The sequence below is a fragment of the Arvicanthis niloticus genome, chromosome 22 (assembly GCF_011762505.2).
Source record: "Arvicanthis niloticus isolate mArvNil1 chromosome 22, mArvNil1.pat.X, whole genome shotgun sequence".
Taxonomy (NCBI): domain Eukaryota; kingdom Metazoa; phylum Chordata; class Mammalia; order Rodentia; family Muridae; genus Arvicanthis; species Arvicanthis niloticus.
This window is the reverse complement of record NC_133429.1, coordinates 36499125-36526449: the sequence shown is the minus strand read 5'-3', so window position 1 is coordinate 36526449 and position 27325 is coordinate 36499125. Positions and strand designations below refer to the sequence as shown.

At 37.2% G+C, this 27325-nt stretch overlaps 1 protein-coding gene across 1 annotated transcript in view; it reads left to right on the top strand.

The window, feature by feature from the left end:
• Trhde (thyrotropin releasing hormone degrading enzyme) overlaps positions 1–27325 on the top strand; it is a 389580-nt gene that overhangs the window by 103021 nt on the left and 259234 nt on the right. The window contains exon 3 of the mRNA XM_076920240.1: positions 5502–5628. Coding sequence (XP_076776355.1) covers positions 5502–5628 — 127 coding nt within the window. The remainder of the gene's footprint in view (positions 1–5501; positions 5629–27325) is intronic.

Sequence of the window (27325 nt, the reverse complement as noted above, 5' to 3'; positions counted from 1 at the left end):
AAGGTATAAGATAGACCTAATACCCAGTGTGTCATTTTGTTGACTAACCAGAACCTCTGTCATCCCTCTTAACTAAAAGACTTAGTTCTGAACCTGGCTTTTTACTTGGCTTTAGAATGAATGTCAGCTGAAAACCATCCTCTCAAATCTTTTCTCTCAAAGCAAATAGCCGGGACTGGCTATGAGACTATAAGTTTTCAACCATGTCAGAGATCCAGAATGACTGAGTTAACTGAAGTTATGGGAAGCACAAAGCATAGCTTCTAAAACTTAGCCAATTTATAGAGACCACTGAACACCTGGACACTCCCTATACTACCAAATGTTGGAGCATCTGATCTTCAGCCTTCTGGCCAAGGATCATCTGACAGACAGAGTGATGCAGAATTATTAAGGGCTGATTACTCTGTCTTGGCAGATATAATCTGTTGACCATTCCACAAGTGTGTCCTTTTCTGGAAAGTAATTTGTCTGTAGATGAAAAGAGGCAATTCCTGCCTAGTGGCTGTCTCACCACAACTGGAGTAACTCCAAAGATGCTCAATTTCTTCTTAGAATCCAAGACAGGAAGCTGTCAGGAGCAGACAGGTCTCTAATCAAAATGAACATTAATACAGAAATGTTTGTAATGTCAATTCTGTGGACTTCTGATGTTTTGAAAACCAACTATCCATGTAAGGTAATCTGGACTGTTGTCTGTTAACTCCTCTCATCTATTTCTAAATAAAATATAGAAAACACCCTAACAACAAACTCAAAGCCATGAATTTGCTATAGTCCCTTAACTCACAGGCTAACCATCTCAAATCAGTTAAAAAAGGTTAAAAAGGACTGGGTCTAAGCCTTGTATTCCTAATTGTGTTATACAGGCACAATGCCTATGAGAGTAACATTATTTATCTCATTTTAAAAACAATAAAAAGCTCATACCAATGAAAACCTTAAATTTGAAATCAAAGTAAATTTTGTACCATTTAAGAAATTATAACTTTATCTTAATAACAATTATACATATTTTTACCAATAGGTTATGGCTATGCAATAAATCCTAGCTAACCCTTCCTGTTCCAACAAAACCACTATTGTCTCCTAGAATGACAGCCCAATATTAACCACCTCAGTCCCCAAGTCCAGGGAATAGGGGTACCAACTCTTTATTAACTTCTTCAAGCTGATTATGGGTGTTGAGATATTAGAAGAGGGGTGGGAGGAAGAGTAAATTGATAAGCCTCTGATGCTGTGTCTTCACTGAACCCAGCTGGAATTCCAGGACATCAGAGGTTCGGCAGGTCTGCTCAGCTTGCTTGATGAGTAGATACACCAAGGCTGTGATAATTTTTTTGTTTGAATTCTGGAATCTAGTCTGGCAGCCTGCCTTTGTCATGTCTAATCCATATAATTCTGGGAGTTGCTATGAAGGTGTGCTCCCACCATCCTCCCATTTTCCCCTCCCTGCTCTTGAAATTCCCTAACAATAGGGAATTCAAACTTTCAGGCACCAAGGCTGTCCACTTCCACTGATGCCTGGCAAGGCCACCCTCAACTACCTATACAGGTGGAGCCATGAGTCGCTCCCTTTGTGTTCTCAGGCTGGAGATTTTAGAATGGCTACTCCAGCTTGTTTCTTCAGACCATTTGCTTGAAAAATTGTTTTCCAGCCTTTTACTCTAAGGTAGAGTCTGTCTTTGTCACTGAGGTGGTTTCCTGTATGCAGCAAAATGCTGGGTCCCGTTTATGTATCCAGTCAATTAGCTTATGTCTTTTAATTGGGGAATCGAGTCCATCGATGTTAAGAGATATTAAGGAACAGTGATTGTTGATTCCTGTTATTTTTGTTATTAGAGGTGGAATTATCTTTGTGTAGCTATCTTCTTTTGGATTTGTTGGAAGAGGATTACTTTCTTGCTCTTTCTAGGGTATAATTCCCTCCTTGTATTGGAGCTTTCCTGCTGTTATCCTTTGTAATACTGGATTTGTGGAAAGATATTGTGTAAATTTGGTTTTGTCGTAGAATATCTTGGTTTCTCCATCTATGGTAATTGAGAGTTTTGCTGGGTATAGTAGCCTGGGCTGGCAATTGTGTTCTCTTAGGGTCTGTATGACATCTGTCCAGCATCTTCTAGCTTTTATAGTATCTGATGAGAAGTCTGGTGTAATTTTGATAGGTCTGCCTTTATGTTACTTGGCCTTTTTCCCTTACTGCATTTAATATTCTTTCTTTGTTTTGTGCACTTGGTGTTTTGATTATTATGTGATGGGAGATATTTCTTTTCTGGTCTAGTCTATTTGGTGTTCTATAAGCTTCTTGTATGTTTATGGGCATCTCATTCTTTAGATTAGGGAAGTTTTCTTCTATAATTTTGTTGAAGATACTTATTGGCCCTTTAAGTTGGGAATCTTCATTCTCATCTAAACCTTATATCCTTAGGTTTGGTCTTCTCATTGTGTCTTGGATTTTTTGGATATTTTGTGTTAATAACTTTTTGCATTTTGTGTTTTCTTTGTCAATTGTGTCAATATTTTCTATGGTATCTTCTGCACCTGAGATTCTCTCTTCTATCTCTTGTATTCTGTTGGTGATGTTTGTGTCTATGACTCCTGATTTCTTTCTTAGGTGTTCTATCTCTACCATGGAGATATTTACCCAGGGTAAATCTCCCTTTGTGATTTCTTTATTATTTCTACTTCCATTTTTATGTCCTGGATGGTTTCATTCAATTCCTTCACCTGTTTGGTTGTGTTCTCTTGTAATTCTTTAAGGGATTTTTGTGTTTCCTCTTCAAGGGCTTCTACCTGTTTACCCGAGTTCTCAAATTCTTTGAGAGTGTTATTTATGTCCTTCTTAAAGTCCTCTATCATCATCATTAGAAGTGATTTTAAATCTGAATCTTGCTTTCCTAGTGATATGGGGAATTCAGGACTTTCTTGTGTGGGAGAACTCGGTTCTAATGATGCCAAGTACCCTGGGTTGCTGATGCTTATGTTCTTGCACTTGCCTTTCGCCATCTGTATCTCCTTCATGCTACCTGCCCTGTCTTTGACTGGAGTCTGTCTTTCCTATTATCTTGGTTGTATCAGAATTGTGTGGGGTGGATGTTACTACTGGGTTAGAGCTGGGGCCCAAAATCTGCTCAGTGCTCAGGGGCAGACAGGAAGGAACCAGTGCTCCAGGCCAGGACTGACTTCCTGGGTCCTAGTGGGTCCCAGTTACTCCCTGTTTGGGGCAGGCTTTGCTGCCTGCTTACCTAAGATACTGTCCAGGTTAGAGCTCCTGGGAGGCCTGCTTCCTCTGGCTTCTGTGAGATTGGGGGCAGAGCTGTCACCCAGGATCTGCTCAGTGCTCAGGCAGACCAGAAGGAACCAGTGATCCTGGCCAGGAGTGACTTCCTGGGTTCTAGTGGGTCCTAGTTACTTTCTGTTTGGGGTGGGCATTGCTGTCTGCTTACCTAAGATATTGCCTGGGTTAGAGCTCCTGGGAGGCCTGCTTCCTCTGGGTTCTGTGAGTGCTTTTTATTCTCTTATTCTCCTTCCCTCCCTTTCTTGTAAGCCATCTCTGCCTGTAAGAGCCTTTTAAATTAGTATGCATTTATTTACTTAGTTTTCAATTTTATTAATGTTTTATTAATTTTTGAGAGTGTCATGTTCCATCCCCATTACTATATCCTTGAAACTTTATGCCCACCCCTCTTTTTTTCTTTAATTTAGCTATCATCCATAGCCCCTCAGGAACGTCTTTCCATTCCACTCTGGATTGTTCCCTGCTTTGATCTTGCGTAGGTAAACATGGTTTCTGTGAGTTCATGGGTACAGTGATTCTCTCATGTGCTGAAGGCATGGTTTTGAGATCCTCTCTTTCTAAATCTATTATGTTCTCATCTTCTCTAAGGTTTTTTTTTGAGAACTTTGTATAAAGGCATTCTATGTTTGTAAAGAGTTGATGTTGTGGCAGGGTACCTCCTGCCTCTCACAGTGACAGGTTCTACTGCTGTACGTACATGGTCTGTCTTAAAGCTTTTGGTTTTATACCATTTCCAGTCAAGACTGTTGATAGCTATCAACTAAATTTGCCACTCAATTTTGCTGATACGGAGTAAGTAGTTTGCAATTTAAGTAAACAATTGCTATTGAATTTAGCAGGTACCTTATTGGATTACATGTCTTTCCAACATGAAGTCAAAATTTATTTTCCTTGTAACCACCCTATACTTTCTGACTATACATCTCTGTTCTCTCTTAGGCTGGGCTAATAGAGAGTTAATTGTATAATCAATTTTTACATTAAAACTGAATACAGCTTTTTTTGTTTTATTGTTGAAAATAAATATCCATTTTGGTATATTGAGTAAACCACTTATTTTTGTAGTGATTTAAAAAGAACACAGACTCCCTTATTTGTAAAATGGGATTGGAGGTAATGCGTTTTAGAACTGAAAAGCACTTTAGCAACTAGCTGGTGGCCAATACCATCACTTTATAAATAAGACCCAAAGAGGTTAAATGATTTTGTTCAGTATCCCCCAGCTTGGTTAGTGGTGGAGTACGACTAAAATCCAACTCCCATGCTGCAGTCATTTCTACTGCTGCATGAAATGCATGCTTCTTATTCACAGGATTGATATGAGGATTAGGGACCACATCTGTGAAAAATAGATTTAGCCTTTGGAAGGAAAGATGCTGGATAGCTTTATGAAAGCTTTATGGAAACTAATCTCATTTTAACCTTTTCTATAGGATTGTTGGCTTTCTTCAGCTTGATCTTTCTCACTTTAGGACTTTTTAAATTTTGGCCAAGGACTAGATAATTTATGGTGCTTGTTTTAGGAATCAATAATAAGTGCCCAGATTGTGTTAAAAATATGAATTACATCAGCTGGTTTTGAATCTAGGAGCAGGTGCAGACAGCTTTCCCGAGTGGTGGTTGCTTATGTACATGAAAAGTTTTCTGTTCTTATTTTTTGAATTTGGAATAAAAACAGCTGATTTCAAAGACACAAGAATAAGAAATGAGAAACATAAGTAAGATATATGTACACGTACACACAGCACACACACACACACACACACACACACACACACGCACGCACGCCCCCCCCCCCCCCCACATTTCCAATCTGGTAATTCTTCCACAGCTCGATGCAGCATGTCATAACAGACCACGAGTTTTCTCTCTTGCTGAGCCAGGGATCCATTATACTAATCCACCATGCCTTCATATCTCTAGCAAGCACATGTAAGTGATAACTTAGAATATTTATTTTGGTGCAAGGTGTATAAATTGTTTCCATGTCATCCTGGAAAGTGAGTAAATTGTGACTTGCTATACTTGGCCACATCAATTGTTTCAATTTGGCTCTTTTGCCACAATGTGTTTTGATATATAAACAAGAACACTGTTTAATTTTTATACTATCCAAAGTGATTTGTGCAGATTCATATGTTCAGGAAATATAAAACTCAAGTACCGAAAGGCTAAAGTAACTTTTATATATATTTTTAATTAGGTCCGATTATATGCAAGACCCGACGCTATCAGAAGAGGATCCGGGGACTATGCTCTCCACATTACAAAGAGATTAATAGAATTTTATGAAGACTACTTTAAAGTGCCCTATTCTTTGCCAAAACTAGGTAAGAATTTCTTGGTTATTTTATTGGGAGGACTCCTAGAAGGTGGAATTTCTTCTTCATAGCTCGTTGAGGCATCCAGCAGCATAAAAAATTCAAAGATTTATATTTTTAGAGATGAGGAGTACAAAATAATTTCTTCTTAAGAGTTAAAATAAGATTAATGACCTGGAGTCTTGCCAGTAAGTGCTCATGCAAATTATGGAAGGCGTTATATGAGTCATAATTAAAAAAAAAATCTTAGTTACAATTTGTTAAAAAAAAAAAATCAAGCTACAATGACCATATGGGTAGATGAAATTACAGCTCGTTCCTAACAAGGGAATTGAAGGTGTTTTCTAGCATTGAGACACTCAGGTCCTTATGACTCTTACAAGTAGGTAATATTGTACACAGAGCTAAGGCGGATAGCCTTTTTCTCTCCAAATTGCTATATGTCAGATCTTAATGAATCGCCTTTCCTTTAGATTATTTTTTAAGATTGTATTTGTGGTACATAGTTAAACTAATAAAAAAGCAACAGAAGAGAAACTTGGTAATAATGGAAATTGTTATAATAATGGAATGTTCTCGTACGTATTCCTTTTGCAGGGCGAATGTGTTCAGTAATTGTTGGTCCTGTGAATAAACACATTAATGTATTATTCTAATTTGAATGAGGCTGTGCTTTTGGCAGGAAATGAGCTAGAACATTCCAGGACATTATAAAGGGTGCACATAGGCATTAGAAGTGTTGAAGTTACTTTGCCTTTTCAGAAGGGATGTGACATCATAACAGCACTTTGTTCCTCATTCGTGCCCCTGTCATCAATTTTCTTCTCAAGTGTTGTTTTCTTCTTTCTTTCTTTCTTCCTTCCTTCCTTTCTTTCTTTCTTTCTTTCTTTCTTTCTTTCTTTCTTTCTTTCTGTCTGTCTGTCTGTCTTTCTCTCTCTCTCTTTCTTTCTTTCTTTCTTTCTTTCTTTCTTTCTTTCTTTCTTTCTTTCTTTCTTTCTTTCTTTCTTTTTTGCCAGAATCCACATAAGATACATTTTGGTTTTGTTTGTTTGTTTGTTTGTTTGTTTTTTGTTTTTGGTTGGGAAGAATAAAGTGTTCATTTGATCAAAAATGTGAGTTTGAACTACAGGTTCACCTCCCTTGGGAACTGGGCCTATTTCATTAAGGTACTTTCCTGCTGAGTATCTTTATTGGTCATACAATGGGTAGCTGAGAAAGTAGATGGAAAGCTGACATTGTCATCTATGGGTGTGACATTCCATTTTAATGAAAATGTATTGCCAGTTTGTGAGGTCTTTCATAAACATTCACCCTACATTTATAAACAGAGTTTTATTTCAAATTGGATCTGTACCCTGCCCCCCCCCCCTTTTTTTTAAATCTACCTCCTCTTGGAATCTGCTTCACTGGAATTTCACTTGTAGTCACCCAAGGCAGGAAAGACTTCCTGACCTTTTGCGTAAGATGCAGCACTGTTATCTACACCAGGTAACTGGAAACTTCCCAGCTGGACCCTAATGTAAAATTCACGGAGTGCTTGTGTTGCAAGTTTAGCAAAAGAAATAAAATGTGGATCTTTCCCTGTCCCCTTCAGACCAGTAATTAGCAGAGGAACTCAATTTATAACTTCAGGGGGTTCCATGTCACTGTCAGCTTGCAGCAGGATTCATTTCTGCTTCCCCAATCCACTCACAATTGAACCATGCAGGCTTTTATCTGCAGGGAAAAAAAAGTTTTATTCACCGTTGCTCTAACTTGTTAAGCTATCTTATGGTGTATATCATTGAATGATTTGACTTGCTCCAGCACACTCCTTTTGATATATTGAGGGGAGTTACCACAGCTCAGCGTGCTTTATGAATTTCTTGCAAAGGTCTACTTTTTTCCTACGTCTGTAGATATGTATGCTAATGGATTTGTCAGTACACCCTCTAAATATGTCTTATGTGAGAATCCCCGGTCACAGAATCATTTTTGACAAACCCTCACCTTCTATCCTATATTATGAATGATACTTTAAGTAAATTTTATTTTCATGAGCTTGGCCTGCGTTAATGACGCCTGTAGATGTATTCTAGATTTTAATGGAGACTGCTTCAACCCGTCAGATTTATCAAAATTGTTTCTGAGGTCCATTATACCCTTCTTTTCTTCCCTCATACACTCTGCATGCATTTAGTAAGAGTCTGCCATAGTCTTTTTTTTTTTTTTCATATGATGAAGCTACTCTAATGACTAAAATAGGCAAAACTCCCTTCTCTCCTAGAAATTTCATTCTACCAAGTGAAGATGGACAGGGAGCCAAATAGTAATAAATGCAGCTTATCAGTTGGAGATAATCATTTAAATAGATAGCTAACATGCTGGGTACATTGACACCCTCCAGTGATTCCAGCATGAAAGTGGCTGAAGCAGGAGGATGTCAAGTTTGAAGCCACCTGAGCTATGTTGTGATACCTGGTTTATATCAATCAATAAGTTGATCAATCAATCAATCAATCAATCAATTAATCAGTCAATATTAATAAATAACCAGAATAGACATTTGGGAAGTATATGGGGTTAGATATGGCACACATGAGAGACTGAGATCTTTAAAAATTAATGAATTAATTGTAACTTTTCACATGGAAGCATTTATTTTGAAGTGTTTAGATATCAGTTTAAGACAATGAAAAGGCGAGTCCATTGGAAATCACGTGGGATGAGTTTTGATCAGAGGGCACAACGTACCTGGAGTTTGAACTTAGAGATTTATGGTGTGTTTGAAGTGGCAAAGAGTCAAGCAGTCATGCAAGAGAGTGAGGAGATGGCTGGACATTCTGTTCTCAGTGCAGTAGAGCAGAAGATAATGTAGATCCAGGAGGCTGTGGTAAGCTGGCCTTCCCCTCCCCCAACTCTTTGAGAGTCCAAGCAGACCTAGAGTACACCATATAGTCTATGCAGTGTCCAGTTCCACTGTGATCCTCTTCCTCAATATCCCAAGTCCTAAGTTTGCAGGCATAAGTTGCTAGCTACATTATGCTTGTGCTTTATTTATTTATTTATTTATTTATTTATGTATTTATTTATGTATTTATTATTTTGAAGCCACTTTGCTCTGTTCTACTTTTCAATATATTTTTCTATATTATTTCAATATATTATTTCACTTACGTTCTGCTTTATCTCTAATGCTGGATAGTTTCACTTTGTTGACTGTGGTGCAGCTCATGAAAGCTAATACATCTAAGAATTTGAGTTTTCACCCCAAGTAACTTATGGGAAAGTTCCTTGAGAGGAACTCTATTGTTTCTTGTTAGGTTAGGATGCCAGTTTAGTCTCCTTGATAAACAAAGCTACTTATTTATCATTTTTAAGCCAACATAAACCAAAAGTGTGCACAGTATGATTTGTTTTAAAATCTAAATTGAGTAACTAAAACCATTTGTATGAGGCATGCAGTTTTTACTTCTTAATACCTTAATAGAGGTATTAAGTTATGTAACAGAGTATGCTTGGTTACGATACAACAACACTTTTTATGTCTGTATATCTTATTTTAGAGAGCACTTGAAGTGTTCTTTATAAAGAACATTATAGACATATATATTATATATTTATTATAAACACAATTACATGTTATATAATTAAGTTATCTTTCATATTACACACAGATCATATAAATCACAACAAATTGGCAACTGTGTTTATATTTATGAAATGTGAGTTATTCTTAAGAGCTTTGCATGATTTTACCCATTTAGTTATTATCACGATCTTTTGAAGTAGTTCTTAATATTTTCTAATTTTTCCAGAGGAAGATATTTAGGGATTTGGTAACAGAATAATGTGAATAGATCATGTAAATAATAATGAATGAATTAGGAATTCAAATTCAGGCTATGTGACACTATGACACTGGAATTCTGTTAAAAACAGCTTTTAAGAATTTTCAGAACTTATGGATTAAAGTATACATCACTTTAATAAAGCAAATTATCCATTAGTGGAATAACATATTAACTAGTTTTGCTAATTTTTTTGGTAAAAGTAATAATACATAGCCATTGCAAGAAACATGGAAAGAAAAACTGAAGAAGTAAGTCTGAAAAATCACATCATCAATACCGTGAAGCCATACCCAACTCTTGCAAACAAGTTTTCATCATAGATGTTTATAAGTTAATTAGATGGCAGATCAAATGACTGGCACAATATTTTGGCACTCACCCTATTTAGGTTTCAATTAATTATGGTGAATAGTCTTCTGTTTCCCTTTGCTGCTGCTCTGTAATTTGTAAATCGATGTTTCGTAAGGGGCTTGTTTGATTGCCTTTATGGGGAAGCATTACCTGCCCGGCACAGAATGTGATTGTAGAGGGAGCACGGGTGGGGTGTTTTGCCACAAGATTTTTCTATCCTTAAGGAGACTGTGGGCATATTGAGGAAAGAATACAGTATTTATGGAGGGAAATATTGTAAAGCATACAATATAATCCAGCACTTTAGTCTTAAAAGATAATGATTGATACCACTTTAAACGAAGAATGTGAGTTCTGTGTTATAGCCATGGAAGGTTCTTATAGAGAGGCCTCTTCTTCATGAGAATCCAGAGGAGAGTGGTGGTAAGAAAGAAGAAAGATCATTCCGAGGATTGTGTAAGACAGGTGCCCATGCATACCTGGGACTCTGTAAACCACACCCAGGAGAGCACATTTTCTTGACTGGAATCAATAAGTAGTAGGATAAATTTTATTAGACTTCAGGAACAAGATATTCTGGTTTGAATGATAGGTTTTTGTTTACATAATGATAGATATACCTGATTTTTCTATTTGTGTGTGTGTGTGTGTGTGTGTGTGTGTGTGTGTGCACGCACACACAGTGATAGTATATGTGGGGGCCAGGGGTCAATCTCAGGCATGGTTTTGTGGTAACTCTACACCCTGATTTTGAGACAGAAAACTTGCCTAATGATTCTCTCTTCTTAAAACATCTGTTTATTCAGGAGCTTGACGCTCACCAGTTCAGCTAGGCTGGCCAGTGAGCCTCAAGGGTCTGTTTGCCTCCACCTCCCCAGCACTCTGAGTACAAATAGTCACATCACCACAGCTGGCTTTTTTTTTCCCACATGGGTCTGGGGCTCTAGTTCAGACCTTCCTATTTAAATGCAGTCTTTTTGTTTGTTGAGCTATCCTTTCTATATATTTCGATTACAGTATAGATAAGGGAGACAATGATGACCTGCTATTTGTAAGGAATAAAACCTCACAAAATATTTCATGGTGTAGTTGAAATATGTACAAACATATGTATTTTGAAATATATTAATAGTATAGGTTATTACATTTTCTTTATTTGCATAGGCTACTAAGCTTTTTACCTCTTGTGACACTTGTTTTTAAGTGGTAAACATAACTGTGTTTAATTTGGTATTATAACTGTATATCATTTCATATTAACTATAAGACTCAGCAATTGAGGGTTATTTTGATACTTTTATAAGTATGACTTTTCTTTCTTTACCAATTTAAAAGGTAAATAATTAGTATAATGTGTATATTTGGTTAACATCCTTATGTAATATTGATTTGTAAGATAAAATCTTAGGCCTCATTGTATAGAACATGAGTCTATTCTCAGAATGCATCTTTTAGTCAGAATTCCTCTAAGAATTCTGTCAAAGCACATTAGAGTTTAATTAAAGGTGGGAAAGAAAGAGAGGGAATTACTTTGAGAATCGTGTAGGAGAGGAACCCCATATATATTGGACTCTATGAATCAAATTGACAAGAGTCAACATTTTTCTACAATGGTATAGGTGGCATATTGTAACTGCTCATTTTTGTGGGTTTGGGGTAGAATCTATCTTGGTCCTTTGTGGGCTATGGAGTTAGTGCCTTCTTAGGGAGTTTGCTACAACAGAGCCTTGCTTTGTACTCTCCCAAGTATCTCTGGGAACTGAGTCTTCAAACAGCTTTCCCTCCCTCTCTTGAAAAATACGAAGCATAGTCATATTTTATGAAGATAATTTATTTTGAAAAAGCCCTTGATCAGGTGATTTTTTTTCCTTGTAAACCAAAAAGGTAGTTATAATTTCTTTCAATAGGAAGTGTTTTATATGTTCCTGGGCCCCATTTTGACAACCGTTTGTGTGAAAGCAACACCAAATCTTATTAAAATAGACACCGTTATTCCAACATTTAACAGTTATTTTAGCACAATTTAACAGGGCATTTTATTCCTTCATTAATTATTCTATAACACGGCCATTTAACCGCTCTTGTTAAGCTATTTTGTAGCTATTACATGCTGTATACTTCCAGTACCATACTAACAAACAGAACTTCTATGTGATACTCCATATTTATGATATTTAACCACTAATAAAACATAAATAAACAAAATACTAAAGCTGAAAGAAATCAATGAAAACCGTGCATTTCGGTGGGAGTGATACACGGAATTATTACACTATAAACAAGCAAGCCATAATACAAGGAGGATTTAATGTAACACAAACTAACCATAAGGCTGAATTAACTAATTAATTCAGCAGACATTTATTGAGTAGTTACTTATACATTGTACTCCACAATGGTAACAAGTTGGGGTATCTTGCACTAAGCACTAAAAACTTCAAATCCAATAAAAAAAAACTCATCAAAAATCATTTTACTGACTTGACAGTGTTATTACATATTCTATTTGCTTGATATCCCTCCCCTCCCAACTTCTTCCTGAGTTTTAAGAGTTTCAGACATTCAAAACCTTGGAAATTTCTCTTAAGCACATTTTGATGAGGCCTCCAACGCATTGTTTGACTTACCTGAGCAGAGGCACTTGGCTGAAATGTTTGAAAATAACTTTCCAGTTATTACAGATTTGACTATTGCATAAGCCTTCTGCCTTATGCTCTACTCACCCACCATGATGATCAGGAGTAACAGGCATTGGTCTGGAAGAGATGAGTGTCTCTCTCATTCTCTTCTCTCACCTGCTCAAAGACATCATTTCAACAGCTCTTTAGTTCTCCCCAAAGTTCAGTTTTCCTCTTCTTGACTTTTTATCTATCAGCATTAAAAATATGGTGCCATTTTCTCAGCTCTGCTAACTTCAAGTCCACTCACTCTGGCTGCAAATCCATTTCTCTCCTTCTGCTTACAGCTAAACTAATTTGAAAGGATTTTCTGTGTGCGTGGGCTCTGATCTCTCTTTTTCTTGTCTTTCGTGAGTGTACTCTGCATCAGCCTTTTGCCCTCAATCCTGCACAGAAACATCCCAAGTGCACTAATGCTCACACACTGAAAATTTCCCAACATTAGGTTTCAGTCTTCATCAGCAGCATCTGACACAAGTGTTCTTCTTAACTCCCCAAGACACAACTTCACTTTCTCATGTTTGTCTGTCTTTTAAGAACACACATTTTTCTTTATTCTTTTCTTATTCTATCCCCTTTGTTTCTTGAAATTTTTCTAGTTGCTTAACAGTTGTGTATTCCAGGAGTCAACTTTGATCTCTCTTTTCTTTGTTACTCACTCTGGTGGAGTCCCATTTTCTGGTTCTATCCAGTCTTACAAACACCAAAGATGACCTGGGGAGGCAGATGACATCTAGATTTACATCTCAGACTTGTTCATCTAAAACGTCACTGTTTTCACTTTCTACCTGGTGGTTAGCTGCACTGGATGGCATAGGACAAGAGCAGAGTCAAGATAAAATGCTGGGATTTTTTTGTTTGTTTGTTTGTTTTGCTGCTTGCACATATAATTGACACAGATTACTTCTGTTCTCCTTGCTGCTCAACCTGTTGCATGGATATTTTTTTTTATCACCAGTAGGCAAGCAATTAGTTCTGTAGTGTTAGCCTTCACAGGTTCCAGCACCCTCCAAAGGTCTAACAATGTTTAACTGTCCTAAAGTTCTGTCCATTTACATTTCGATACAGAATTCGTTGCATGAATGTATTTTACTCCTAACAGTCATATAGAAATGTGATTGGGCAAAAGAGAGGATTTGTTCTAATGTTAATAAACTGGCCAGAAGAACTCAACAAGGCCTATCCGACTAGTTTTTTTTTTTTTTTTTTTTTTTTTTTTTTTTTTTTTTTTTTTTTTTTTGGAGGGGGGCTTTGTGTACGATATTCTTTCTTCCATTATGGTACTAGACCCCTTCTGAAAGAAGGCATTTTATCTGTTAGCAGACAAGATATGGCACAGAACATTTTAATGTTTTCTCCCAACACTGAAAGTGGGATAAAATTATATTTTTTATGACTTGCCTTGGGAAAGAGAACTTCTAGTTGCTATGCCTTCCCTGAGAAAGGAGTTATGACCATGTAACCATAGAAACACACACACACACACGCACATACACACACACACACACACACACACACACACACACATCCCATAGTATTGCAGATGTTCAGCGAGAATAACAAAATTAACATGTTTAATATGAACTCCTGAGTTTAAGGCACTTTGAAAACAACCTGGATCAATCTTCTATTCCCACCCATCTAAACTCAAGAAGTTCATGTGGCTGCACATTTCTAAACGCTATGACCTGCTGGTTTCTCACCAGTCATCTTTGTGAGTTCTCTTCTTCCAACCTTCATGTTCTCCAGCTTAGGTAATGAGTTCAACCCATGAGAGGCTGAGACAGGGGGATTGTAAAATTGAGCAAGCCTGGTCTGCTTAGTGAGACCCTATCTCAAGCAAAGCAACAAGAAGAAACAATGTTCAGTATAAATTATTGTTAAATGGCATGAGAAGATGGTAGCTGAATTCACAGATAGGGCTTGACTTACAGTTGCCCGCCGTAACCATTTTCAGCCTAAGGATGGCACAAAAGTGTATGCTTCTAGCTGAAATCATACTTGGAATGATTATCTTTTCCTGGGGTAACAATGTATAGTTTGATAAGCTTGAGACTCTGGAGAGTAGTTCTGAGACACAGTTCCAGTCAGGTATGTAATCATGAGGGGAGACAGTTGCTACTCCTATGTTCTGTAGGTTAGCTGTATTAAATGTACTTTTCATTTATGACAGGCTATTTGGGTTATAGCCAGATCCTAACACTGTAAAGCATGTGTACAGACTTACCACAAAGAATATTAGAGTTATCTGGCAATGCCACTTGGCTGATCAAAATCCCAAAGACTCACCTTGCTCAAGAGCTCAACTCAGTGTTTCTCTGGCTTGGAAGAACCTTTATAGTCGGCCCCCTTTCTGACACTCATCCTTCACCCCCTACTTCTTTGCAGTCAATGGTTTCAGTGTTTATTAATCTTTTCTTATTTTTTCCCCAACATGCCAAACATTCTCCAACCCAAGTACTTTGCCCTCATTCTTTTTGCAAATTGGAGATTTCTCCCATCAACTTGTACACAGTTAAAGTGCTTCTGTGTGAGGTCTGATCTTCTACTTCAATATAACGTGGCGATCACTCCCCATCTCCTTCCTCACTTCACCCCTGTTCACTAGCACCTCCTATCTTTACCTACCACATATTTTATTTGTGTGAAATGTATTTTCTTTTCTAAGCATATCTGATTTCTCCCTTCCCTCTTTTTTAGAATGAAGTCCTTAAGGGAACAGGGTATTTTTTAAAGTGTATTCATTGACCTAATCCGTTTGCATAGAATATAGTGCATCGCCCAAAGTAGGTACCAGATCAATGCTTATACATGATCACGTAGATGCTAACGTCTTTCTTTGAAAGAAGAGGGAACTCTTTGTCTCATAAAGTAAATGTGATGTGATTTTTGAGCTTACTAAACAAAGGAATGAAAGTAATGTACCTTATAGGATATCTTCTTTTGGTAAACACAAGTAGAAAATATGCAATAGGGCTTAGCTAAGATTTTTTTTTTTTGCCATGTTTTCATTAAAGATCCATACAAATAAATTGTCAGTTCAAAATGGGTGTGTTGTGCCCAAAGAAGTAATGACCAAGGGGTTTTATGATGATATTCTTTTTTCTCTTTTTTTATTGGACATTTTATTCATTTACATTTTAGATGTCATCCCTTTTCCCACTCCCCCTCCCTAGCACACTCATATCCCATCCCCCCCTCCTCCTTTTTGCTTTTATACAATTTTAATTACATGCATGTATTAAGGTCAGTTCTAGGTGAGGAACTAGCAATAAAATAGATGCAAATAGTCAAGGACCAAGCAAGAGAATAAACACAAATAGTCACAGAACAAGCAAGGCAATAAACAAAGTTCCGCAAACACTCCTGTGATCACTGTTTCTGAGGGCTTATCAGGATGCCCAAAATATCTGAGCCAACTTCCCTGTTCTAGCCTAAAGTCATTTTCATGTCTAAAACCTACTTCTTTGTTCTAGCCTAAGATTTAGATTCCTTAATGGTGAGACTGTTAAAAGCTAAATGTTGGATTGAGGATATTTCATAATCTAAAATAAAGTAATCATCTATGTGTCCATCAGTTTCTCATTGTTCTTAAAAAGGAAACAGTACTTATCCATGGATTTGATAGATATTTGCTGAGTGTTGTTAGGTAATCAATACTATTCTACTTGGTATAGGAAAATTGCCATCACTAGTTAACAATGGATATAATGGTCTTCAGTTGGGTTTACATATTAATGGGGATAACAGAAGACATATACACATGTACATTTATAGTTATGGCTCGAAACTGATAACTGTGATAGAGGAAGTGGAGCAGAGAAGAAAGGGTCTGATGTGTTGATAGGAGAGGAATTTTCTCTTTTGTGTGGGAGGATGACAATATATCTTGCTGACATGATGTTACTTGTGTCAATATGTGAAAGAGAGGCAACTGAGGAAGGCATGTGTCTGGCCTTCTGGAGAAGTGGCAAGGAGACCAGTGTGAATAAAGTACAGTAGCTATAACTAACACAGGATGACATCCTTGAGGTAACCAGAAGATGATGAAGAATCTGGTTGAATGGCAGTTGAAAGACATGCACTTTTATATTGAGCAGAGCTATTGTATCTGGGAGGCCATAATACAGTGCCATAGATTGGATGGCTCAATTAATAGAAATTTACTTTCAAGCATTTTTACAAAATTAAAACTTAAAAATAGGTTGCAAGTATGGATGGCCTGGCTCTACTTGGGGCTTCCTTTTTGACTTACAGATGGCCTGCATCTTTTGATGTTTCTGCACAGCTAAGAGAAGGCAAGTATTCTGATGTCTGGTTCTCATCATTTGGATCTTACTTTCAAGACCTCATCTAAATGTTAAGAGTCTCCCCAGGCTGACCAATTTCCAGTTGTTACCATCATATGGTCTTAGGCATTTAGCACAGGGGTGAGTGTAGGCACACCCAGGATGGAGCACTGTGTCAACTGTGATCTGGTGTAACATTGCTAGGCAATTGCATTGGCTGTCTCATGCAGAAAAGACTGTTGAAAGGACAGAAGGCCAGAGCAGAGTGAATTTGTGCATTAAACCAAGAAATAACCCAGTGTTGAATCAAACTGACAGAAATGGAGTGATAAGAATTGAACAGATTCCAGATATATTTTGAAAGGAGAACCAATAAAAGTTTTTGTAGCACAATGGGACTTCAAATGAAATCTTAACATGGGTTCCTGACAAACTATAATTTTGAGGACTTTGACAAACTACTTGAACTATATCTCCTGCAATGCTACATTAAGGGAATGAACCTTTTTATGCTTTGCTTTCTCTTTCTTGGCTCTTTGAAATGAGCATAGCAAGATAAATAATTTATACATTCTGCATTTTCTTTCAGTTTTTTTAAAAAAAGTTTATTGTATTTTTAAAATGGTGTGTGTGTGTGTGTGTGTGTGTGTGTGTGTGTGTGTGTGTGTGTGAGTGTAGTACACACGGAGGCAGAGGTGTCAGATCATGGAGAGCTGGGCGTCCAGGTGATTGTGAACCACACTAAGATACTAGGAATCATAAGACATCCCCTGTGAGAGCTTAACTGCTGAGCCATCTCTTCAGTCCCTATTTTCTTTATTTTTCTAAACAGAGCAGCTGTACTTAGAACAAAATAATGGTGGTGTTAATCCTCTTCCTGAATTGAATGGCTTCCTTCACTGCCCATTGGTCAATCTGGAGTTAATTAGAGGCAAACTGGAATCCAAAGCCCTGGAGAAAGGGAAGAACATTTCATTAAAGTCTGGAGGGGGATTAGTGCTGACGGTAGTTGCCAATCAGGTGGATTTTCAGCAAGAGGTGACCATTCCCATAAACTTTAGAACCAAAATAGCTTATATTAAGATCAGAAGGCTTTTCAAATTAGTTTCATTTCAAGGAACTGAACCTGAGAGGTTGTTATGTAAATGAGGGTTAAGCATCTAGAAGTTGATTGAAGCAAAATGCTCTATTACAGAGACACATTCAAAATAGGTTCCTTTGCTTTTTCTTTGCTCACTGTTCCTGTGGCAGGACCCTTCAGACGTTTCCATTTTGAGCATACACAGGGATTTGTTGTTTCCCAGGTTTAGGAGCTAAGGTGGTTATCATAATCAGGCCATCCACTTGGCGTTTGCATATTAAGGTCTTATTAGAGGTTGATGGAAAATTAATTAATGTGTGTGTTTGTTTACCTTGTGGTGCTAGGGATCAAATCTAGGGCATTTTCTATGATAAACAAGTCCTTTACCAACCACTGAGCAGCAAGCCCAGTCTTTTTTATTTTTGAGACAGGATCTCATTATGTAGCTTAACCTGCCCTATCCTAGTACCTATAGTCCTTCAACTTTAGTCACTTGAGGGACCTGAGTACTGATGTATGGTACTGTGCCTGGCTTATACTATATGATATATGCTTATAATCATATAAATGAGGTGCTTTGAGATCTTAAGTGAGGGTTGTCATTTTATCAGTTTGTTAACTAAAGGAAGTGGGTCCTCATCATACTGTACATACTCAGCTTGGATGAATGTTTGCATATGAGTACCAGAAAGAAAAAAAAACATCTTTGGAAAAAAAAATGACATACAGTATTGTGATCATTTTATTGTGATTTTTTTCATAAAATCTATTAGTTTTCAAAGTTTTAAACTTATGACTTTATCTATGACGACACTGGAAGGTCCAGGAGTTCTACAGAAAGTTTCTGGGAAATTTCAGGTGGAAATGTCCTATTCCTGATCCATTCTGGTATTGAAATCTTCTATTGCCCTCTTTGACAATCTTCATGTGCTACAATTGTACTTTTAGATGTAAAATATACCTACAAATAAGACAAACCTTAACCTGTTGGGGAAGCTGGAGCACACAGACAGAAAAAAAAAACTCCAACATGGTAGCTATACAGGAAGCCTTCTGGATATTCCAGAATAATTTTAAAGGGTAACTGGTAACTGTGAATGGGAGGGTGAGTCCCAAATGCAATTTTTCTCAGTTGGAGAATTTTAATGGTTTATTACTCAGATTCATTCTTTATTGGATTTCCCCTCTCCCTTGGAGGCTCAGTCTTCATACAAAAGTCTATTCAGGAGTGACCCAGTGTGTGCCCTCAACAGTACAGAATGCCTTTTAGATTTTAAATTGTTTAGTAATTCTTTTTTTTATTTTACAGACTGGGAAATATTCACCGAGGTGTAAAGCAATTGGTGGTTGGTAATGTTTAGGATCATTTGGCTTGAGATACACCCTGTCAATTTTTATTAATATTAATAAAGTTACCTGGCAAGTGGCATGAAACTTGATGAGCAAATTCTCCTAGTGGGCAAAACTAACTCTCTCTCTCTCTCTCTCTCTCTCTCTCTATATATATATATATATATATATATATATATATATATATATATATATATATCAAACGGTCCAGCATGATTCCTTACGAACTGACCTCTGTTCCTCTAATGTTAGTGTGTTGAAGCTCTAACTCCCAATGCAATTGTGTTCAGCATACACAGTTATTAAGAGGAAACTGGGAAGTACTTAAGGTTGAATTAGGTAATGTTAGTGGCTTCCTAACCTGATAGGATTAATAGATTCAAGATAACAGTGATAGAGAGTGTACTGAGAAATCATTCTCTTTCTGGCATGTGAAGATGCAGCGGACATCCATTTATAAGTCAGAAAAAGATGTCTCCAGTTCGGACGTGTAGTTTGGACCAGAACTGTGCGACAATACAGTCCGTTTATTTGACCCAGTCTTTGGTATTTTCTTCTAGCAGCTCTGTTGCACACGTATTTGAGCTTGTGTCACTTCTCATTACTGTTTGTTTGAATTTATGTTGAGAGTTTTAATAAGATTAAGGCCAAAGTACTGTGGCAGCCACTTGAATTACTCAGGCCTTTGTGTCATAATTATATTTCACCCCGATTACTTTGATCACTTAAAAAATTATTAACATACCTTCTTCAATATCTGTTACTCTTTATCACCCTTCTTCAGAAGGCATTAGGACAGTGTGTCTAGAAAGAATTTTAATCACCTAACGAATACACCACAGTTAATACTGTGGCATTCATCACACTTTCTTGGTAAAGGGTCAGACTGGAAATTGTTTTCAGCTTTGGGAACTGTACTAACTCCGTTACAGCTACTGAACTGTGTATTGTAACAAGGAAACTGCTTCGGATAACACATAAATGAACCAGTGTGGCTGTGTTCCAATAAAATTTTATTTACAAAAGCAGACAGCTGGCTGCATCTGGACCATGGGCTGTGGTTCACTGAACCTAGAATTACTCTATAAGTTCAGTTCAATACAAAAATTACAAATCCCTCAGAGGCCCTCATTATTGACTTATTTTTCTATATTTTTGTGTATACCTCAGAATTAAACTTAAGTGGGAATTGCACATGACTAATGTAGTTTTATTTTATTGGAGCCATTCATTTACACATGGTAAATATAGAGTTTATACAACAATACAATTAATGTTTATAGTAATATTATATTTTATACTCTGTACATGAATGGTCATGTTATTAATACCTATATCTTGTAATGATGTAGTATACTTTTACAGAAAATCATTTACTTATGATGGTACATATTCATTCTTTTTACATTACATATTCACTTACATTCCACAGACACAGGTAGACTTATATTTTGATTCTTGCATATAATTTGTTCCATGTTTTCACCTTACTTGAATAATGCCTGAAGCCTTATTTTTTTTCCTGCCAGAACAAACACAACCATTTTATCTACAGCCTCTAATGGTGAATAAAGTTAAGCAGCAAGGGAATAGAGAATAATGGCTCTTCATAAAGACATTTAATCAGGCAACGAGACTCCTCAACTCAATATCTAGTAGTAATAGATATTATTTATTCAATGTTTTGTTCCTCCCAGTGCTGAGTTCCTAAGGCCCATGTATAGGTTGTGATGCCCATTACTGAGCATGAGCTTAGGGACAGTGACCTATACAATTGATGAGAAGTTGTATGTGTGTTTGTGGGGGAAGTGGCTGGAGGGAAGTTGGCCAGAATGTGAGCAGTCTCAGAGAACACACAGCGTGTTTCAGACTCTGTCACAGTCTTACATCTCACAAATGGCAAAATTGAAGATCTTTCCCCAGTGTGTCAGATTTTGTGTATCTGTTGTCAAACATACCAGTCACTGAAGGTACAAGATGAAAAAAAAAAGCCACAAATAAATGATCACAAGAGAGAAAATCCGCTGATGCTCATTCTTGGATGGAGGTTGATGTACTTTGATCGATCTAGAGCTCTGTTAGAGTTGACACAGTTGTTTTGTACTGAGCCAAGAAAGGGAATTTGAGAATGCTGAGTTCAGATGTTGAAGAGTGTCACAAATATCACACAGCCTTTACTGTTATTTCATGGCGAAGCTAAAGCTTACTGTTAACAAGTCTTTTATTCTTTTTACTAGGAACATGGCTTTCTGTCTTCGTAACTTGCTTGTATTTGCTTAATAAAATGTCTCGTTGAGAGAGAGAGAGAGAGAGAGAGAGAGAGAGAGAGAGAGAGAGAGAGAGAGAGAGAAAATTAAATTATGATTAACTATTGCAAGTGTGCAAGCCTAGTTTAGGTATTTCTTCCTGCACTGGGGTCAGCAAAGACTTAAGAGATACAGTTTACACAGTGAATTGCATCTATTTTTAGACCTTAAAATAAGTTATTATCAGGATTATTTTGATATGCTTAATTGACATCTGGTAACAGTCACCACAGTCTCATAAACGGGACAAGGTGAATTTCTCTTAGCTCCCAAATTATAAATGCAGAGAAACTTGATTAGTAGTCTAAATAGCAGATTCTGAAGATTCCAGCCTCCATGGGATTTAAGGGAGCTACAGAAAGCAGCAGGTATTCTTGGCATGATCTGTACTGGGCTCACCTCCCACACAGGAACAAATTGCCTAAGAGATTACTACAAAGACAAAGCCATAATTACTCTTATTGGCCTCACCTCATGAGATGGTAAACTCTGTCCAACTCCATTAGCTCAGAATTATAATCCCAAGCATCCCAAGGCTCTCATCACCTTAATACTTTGATGCGCATGTACATGAGGATACATTGTAGATGTGCACACATATGTGGGCACGTTCACACATGCACTGCATAAAGACACATCATGTACATCTGCAATGTATGTGCTTGTATAATGATACACATACACACATATTCTATTGTATGACATAAATCCACTTGTAGATTCTACTTTTCATGGCTCTGTTTGTATCAATAGCAAATATCCCGATAACTGTAATTTCCTAAGAAAACCTGGCTGTTTCTAGAAAATACTTATTTCTTCATAGTTTTCTCAGTTTTTTCCCATACTCTTCTACCACCAAGCCTAAAAGTGAATGAGATGCTATTTCATGTTTAGATTGAGAGTGGCCTTCAGATACATGCCCCCCATGTGTATAAGAATATATATATATATATATATATATATATATATATATATATATATATATATTCAGAGATTGATATTGGGTGTCTTATTTTATTGCTTTCTATGTTATTTACTGAGGCAGTGTCTCTTTTTGAACCCAGAACTTGCTGATTCAACTGGTCTAGCTAGCCAATAACTCCAAGGATCCCTGTGTCTCCCTTCTGAGCTCTGGGATTAAAGGTGGGCCACCAGAGTCACCTCAGTTTGTGTAAATACTAAGGATTTGGACCTTGGTCTTCACATTTACATGGAATAACTCTATCTATGAGGCCATCAATTAAATTTAATTAAATTTAATTGAAAAACTTGTATTTTAATCACATACATAACACTACTTTGAACTATGTGTGTATTCAAATGGAGCCTATTAACACACACTTTAGACCATGTTATTAGCTTTTGTGATGAGAACACAAAAATCTAATCTCTGTAATTTCTAAAGCTATGGTATATCACCATGCAATACAGTACATCTCTGGAAGTTATCACTCCTAAGTGAAATTTTATATGTCTTGACCACTATCTTTTACTTATATTTACGAGGCACTGAATTTCTACTTCTCTTCTACCATCATGGTATCTGGCTTCAATGTTGACAGTGATATCCCTCCTGCATGCTTGGAAGACCTAAATAGCCTCATTTTTATTGAAGTTTTTCACTATTCCATCTAGCCATGGTCATGCTCTCGAACACTAAGCATACCACTTTTAAGCATGTTTTTCAACCATCCCACTCCTTACTTCAGCCTTCCATCTTCATAGCTGTTGCTGTTGTTTTTCTTCTTTTTCTTCCTCCTTCTCCTCTTCTTTTCCTCTACTTCCTCCTTTTTCCTCTTTCTCTTCTTCCTGTTCCTCCTCCTCCCTCTTCTTCTTCTTTCTTCTTCTCCTCCTCCTCCTCTCCTCCTCATTCTCCACTTCTTCTTCTTCCTCCTCCTCTTCTTTGTCCTCCTTCTTCTTCTCATCTTCTACCTCCTCCTCTCCCTTTTCCTCTTGCTACTGCTACTTCCTTTCCCCCTCATTCCCTCCCACTTCTCCTCCTCCTCCTCCTTCCTCCTCCTCCTCCTTCCCCCCCTCCTCCTCCCCCTCCTCCTCCTCTTCTTCCTCCTCCTCCTCTTCCTCCTCCTCCTCCTTCTTTATTAATAACTCATTCCCTTCTCTTCTTCTCTGGATCCCAACCTATTAATCCTTCTCACACTCAGTCATTACTATCAGGTCCTTTATCTAACCATCCAGGCCATGCAGTACGATATGCCAGTGTATACTTCCTTTGCTTCATCTCCAACTCTTTCCCCTGGTCTCTGGCACCTCGCTCAGCCAATGCTCCATCCTAGGTAAGTCTCACTTCATACCTATTCTAAATGCCTGAATTAACTGTGTCATGGCACCCATATTAAATGTATAAACATAGAATCTTTTAAGTCCTTAATAAGCAGTCATTCTATATGTCTATAATCTTTCTCTTTCTCTCTTATTCTCCAAGACAGTAATCTCACACATTTGTTCCTCTTAAACCTCTAAAATACCTGACTTCTCTTTAGCATCTTTAGTGTACCATTGCTGCATTTTTAAATGGACAATCCTCATTTCCTTTTCTCTTTCACTTTCATTTGTCCTCATGTACCCAGGCCTCACATTGACACATTCCATGGAGCTTCTACACTGCTTCATGGACATGGCTTCTTCAGAACTGATCTTTATCTCATCCCTGGCTTGCTTTTAGGACTTTGCTTAGAAATTATTCCACATCATAAACAATCAGTATTTTCAGCCTGTAAGTTGGACATCTTAAACAAAGAAGCCTTAGCATGCCTCATCGCGAACATAATTTCCATAGACATTGCAGTCATTCAGAATTCTCCACTTTTGTTCACTGAGAATTTCTTTAGCTGTGGGTCATGACCTCTTTGGGGGCCAAATGACCTTGTCACAGGAGTCACATATCAAATATCCTGCATATCAGATATTTATATTATGATTCATAACAGTAGCAAAATTATAGTGATGAAGCAGCAATGGAAATAATCTTATGGTTGGGGGTTACCATAGCATAAGGAATGGCATTAAAGGGTTGCAACATTGGGAAGGTTGAAAATCACTGTTTTAGAGTGTTCTCTACCATCTGATTACCTTTCGCTGCATGCTTTTATCATCTGATGTTTCTTTTAGGAAGGTGGCACAAATTTCTTCCTCTTCTACTGAGTGTTCTTTTCTCTTGAGTTATCCCTATCTTTTCAATGTTGATGCGTTTTCTACTCAAAGAATAGAATCCTCAGGTTCATTTCTCCTTAGCTTTCTCATCCTGTGGTTTTGAACCCAGGTATCGCTTGATATATTTCAATTTCCCGTACTCATGTCTTTGGTTCTGTAAACATCTAAATACCTTTTCCTTTTCAATTAAAAAAATCTTAAAATTTTAATTAAAGTACAATTGTATAATTTTCTTTCTTCTTCCTTCCTCCAACCCCTCCCCTGTTACTCTGATTTACCCCCTCTCACATTCATTGCCCCATTTTTATAGAATATTATTGTCATTATATATCTATATCACTTTACACACACACACACACACACACACACACACACTCAATGTGTGGAGTCTTTTTAGTGTTTTTTGCATGTATATAATTTCAAGACTAACTTCTTTTTACTTAGTAACCAATTAGGGGCATCATCCCTGGGAAGACCATTTCCCCTTGTTCTTTCAGCAGTTGTTAATTTTTGGTAGTTCTTTGTCTGTAGATGGGATTCCAAGAGAATTTTCTCTTCCACAATAACGTGTCTACCGGTGTTGTCATTGCTTGAGTCTTATTTCTATAGCTATATTAGTGCTGTATTGTGGACGTTGGGGCCTCCCTGTCATTTTCAGTAGACACAGTGTTGTAGCAGACTTCCAGGTCTTCAGGCTCTTACAGTGTTCCAGCCCCCTTGATCATAAAGTTCCCTGAGCCTTAGGTATGAGGGTTGTGTTGTAGATGTAGCTGTTGGGCCCAGGAACTTTGTGATCAGTTGTTCTCTATAGTTTGAACAGTTGTGTGTTTTGTGATGGTCACCTTCTGCAAAGAGGAGCTTCTTTGATGAAAGATGAGAACAAGACTTTTCTGGTATATAAGAATAAGTATTTAGCATTCAGTTAAAAATTATGCTAGTCTAGTAAAATGGTGATAGTAGGCTTACCTCTATGATCCATGACTTTACGAGTTCAGATAAATTCAAATTCACAGGTGATTGAGCATTCAACATTCTAGCAAATGGCAACTCCAGGATCTCAGTGCTTCAAGTTAAAGTGAGAGTCAGCCTTGACCTCATTGTTGTGTTGTAGTTCATAAACGATTCCAAGGGGTCTCCCTTCAAAGGGCATTTCATGTGTACTTTTTCTACTGCCTATATTTTTCCATGACTGCTGCAACTAACTATAGACAGAGTGGCTTCAGGAAAAGAGATACCTCATACATCCAGAGACCAAGTTCAATATCACATATTGGTAGAGGGTTTTTCGTGTTTTTTTTTTTTTTTTGCAGTGGAGTAGGCTTTGCTCCATATTTTTATCATGGTTTCTGAAAATTTTGATGTCTCTTCGATCATAGAACACTCTACTCTTGGCCATTATCTATATATGACACTTTCCATATATATATATATATATATATATATATATATATATATATATATATTAATTTATTGATGGTGTAAGGATCACATTTCCCCTTTCATAAGTACACATCCATATACAGTCTAGTATACTTAAGGACTCTGTATTGGATGAGGTCACATTGACAGGTACTAGAAGATAGAACTTTAGCATCTTCTCAGAGCCCACAGTTCAGTTCATAGGAGCATTCTATTAGTCTCCATGATTCAATTCCATTGGAACACTCCATCCTAAACTTAGTCCTTGTTAAGGAGATGGTCTGACTCTGCTTTCAGGATCCATCTTCTGCATCCTAAACTTAGTCCTTGTTAAGGAGATGGTCTGACTCTGCTTTCAGGGTGAAGGTAGAGTACTTTCAATCTCTTGCAGATTGAGCCAGTTATAAGCTAATGAATGCTTCCTCACTAATCTGGCTGATCCCACAACATTAAGTATCCACTTGTCAATCTCTCATTAGGTGGTTTCATGAAAAGATCACAAACCACTTCTGCCAGAAAAGTTTAGTTTCTGATTATCACTGGGTAGACAGAGGTGATATTATCTAATGACCTCAGATATTCATTAACTATGCACATTAATACACACCAGTTTCTTCAGGAAGCAGGTAGTCTGATGATCTGGAATGTGGTCCGACTAGCCTGTTAGATTGTTGGTAAGAACACCAAGGAGAACAATTCCAAGAAGAGATGACAACCAAGCTTAGTGTCAGATGACAAAGATGAATACAAAGGGTATTGAGGGAGATGAAACATTAGCAAATTGATTATCCTGTTTTATCTTCAAGCATCTAACACACCTTGTAGTTTTGTTATGTACCAAACACCATTTTATGTATGTTACCTTTATTGTTTTATTTTAGTATCACAGCAACACACTGGGCCAACTCTTAATGTTTTCCACATATTTTCAAAGAGGAAACCAGATCTGAAAAATTAAAATTCATCCATAGTTTCTGGGATATGATCTGTAATTGGATTGATTATCAACATAATATATACATGCCCCAAATGATAGATTCTAAAACAAGAGACTAGAGTTGGTTACCAAGGACTCAGATTAGATAAAAGGGTAGCCATGCTAGATTTAAAGGCAGCAGAGTTTGAAACTAGAGGTTAACCCCTGGTCTGAGATAACGATAACATAAAACTATAGTTGGGGTCTAGACAAACTCCTACATGTTAAAGAGAGTCAAAAAAAAAAAAAAAA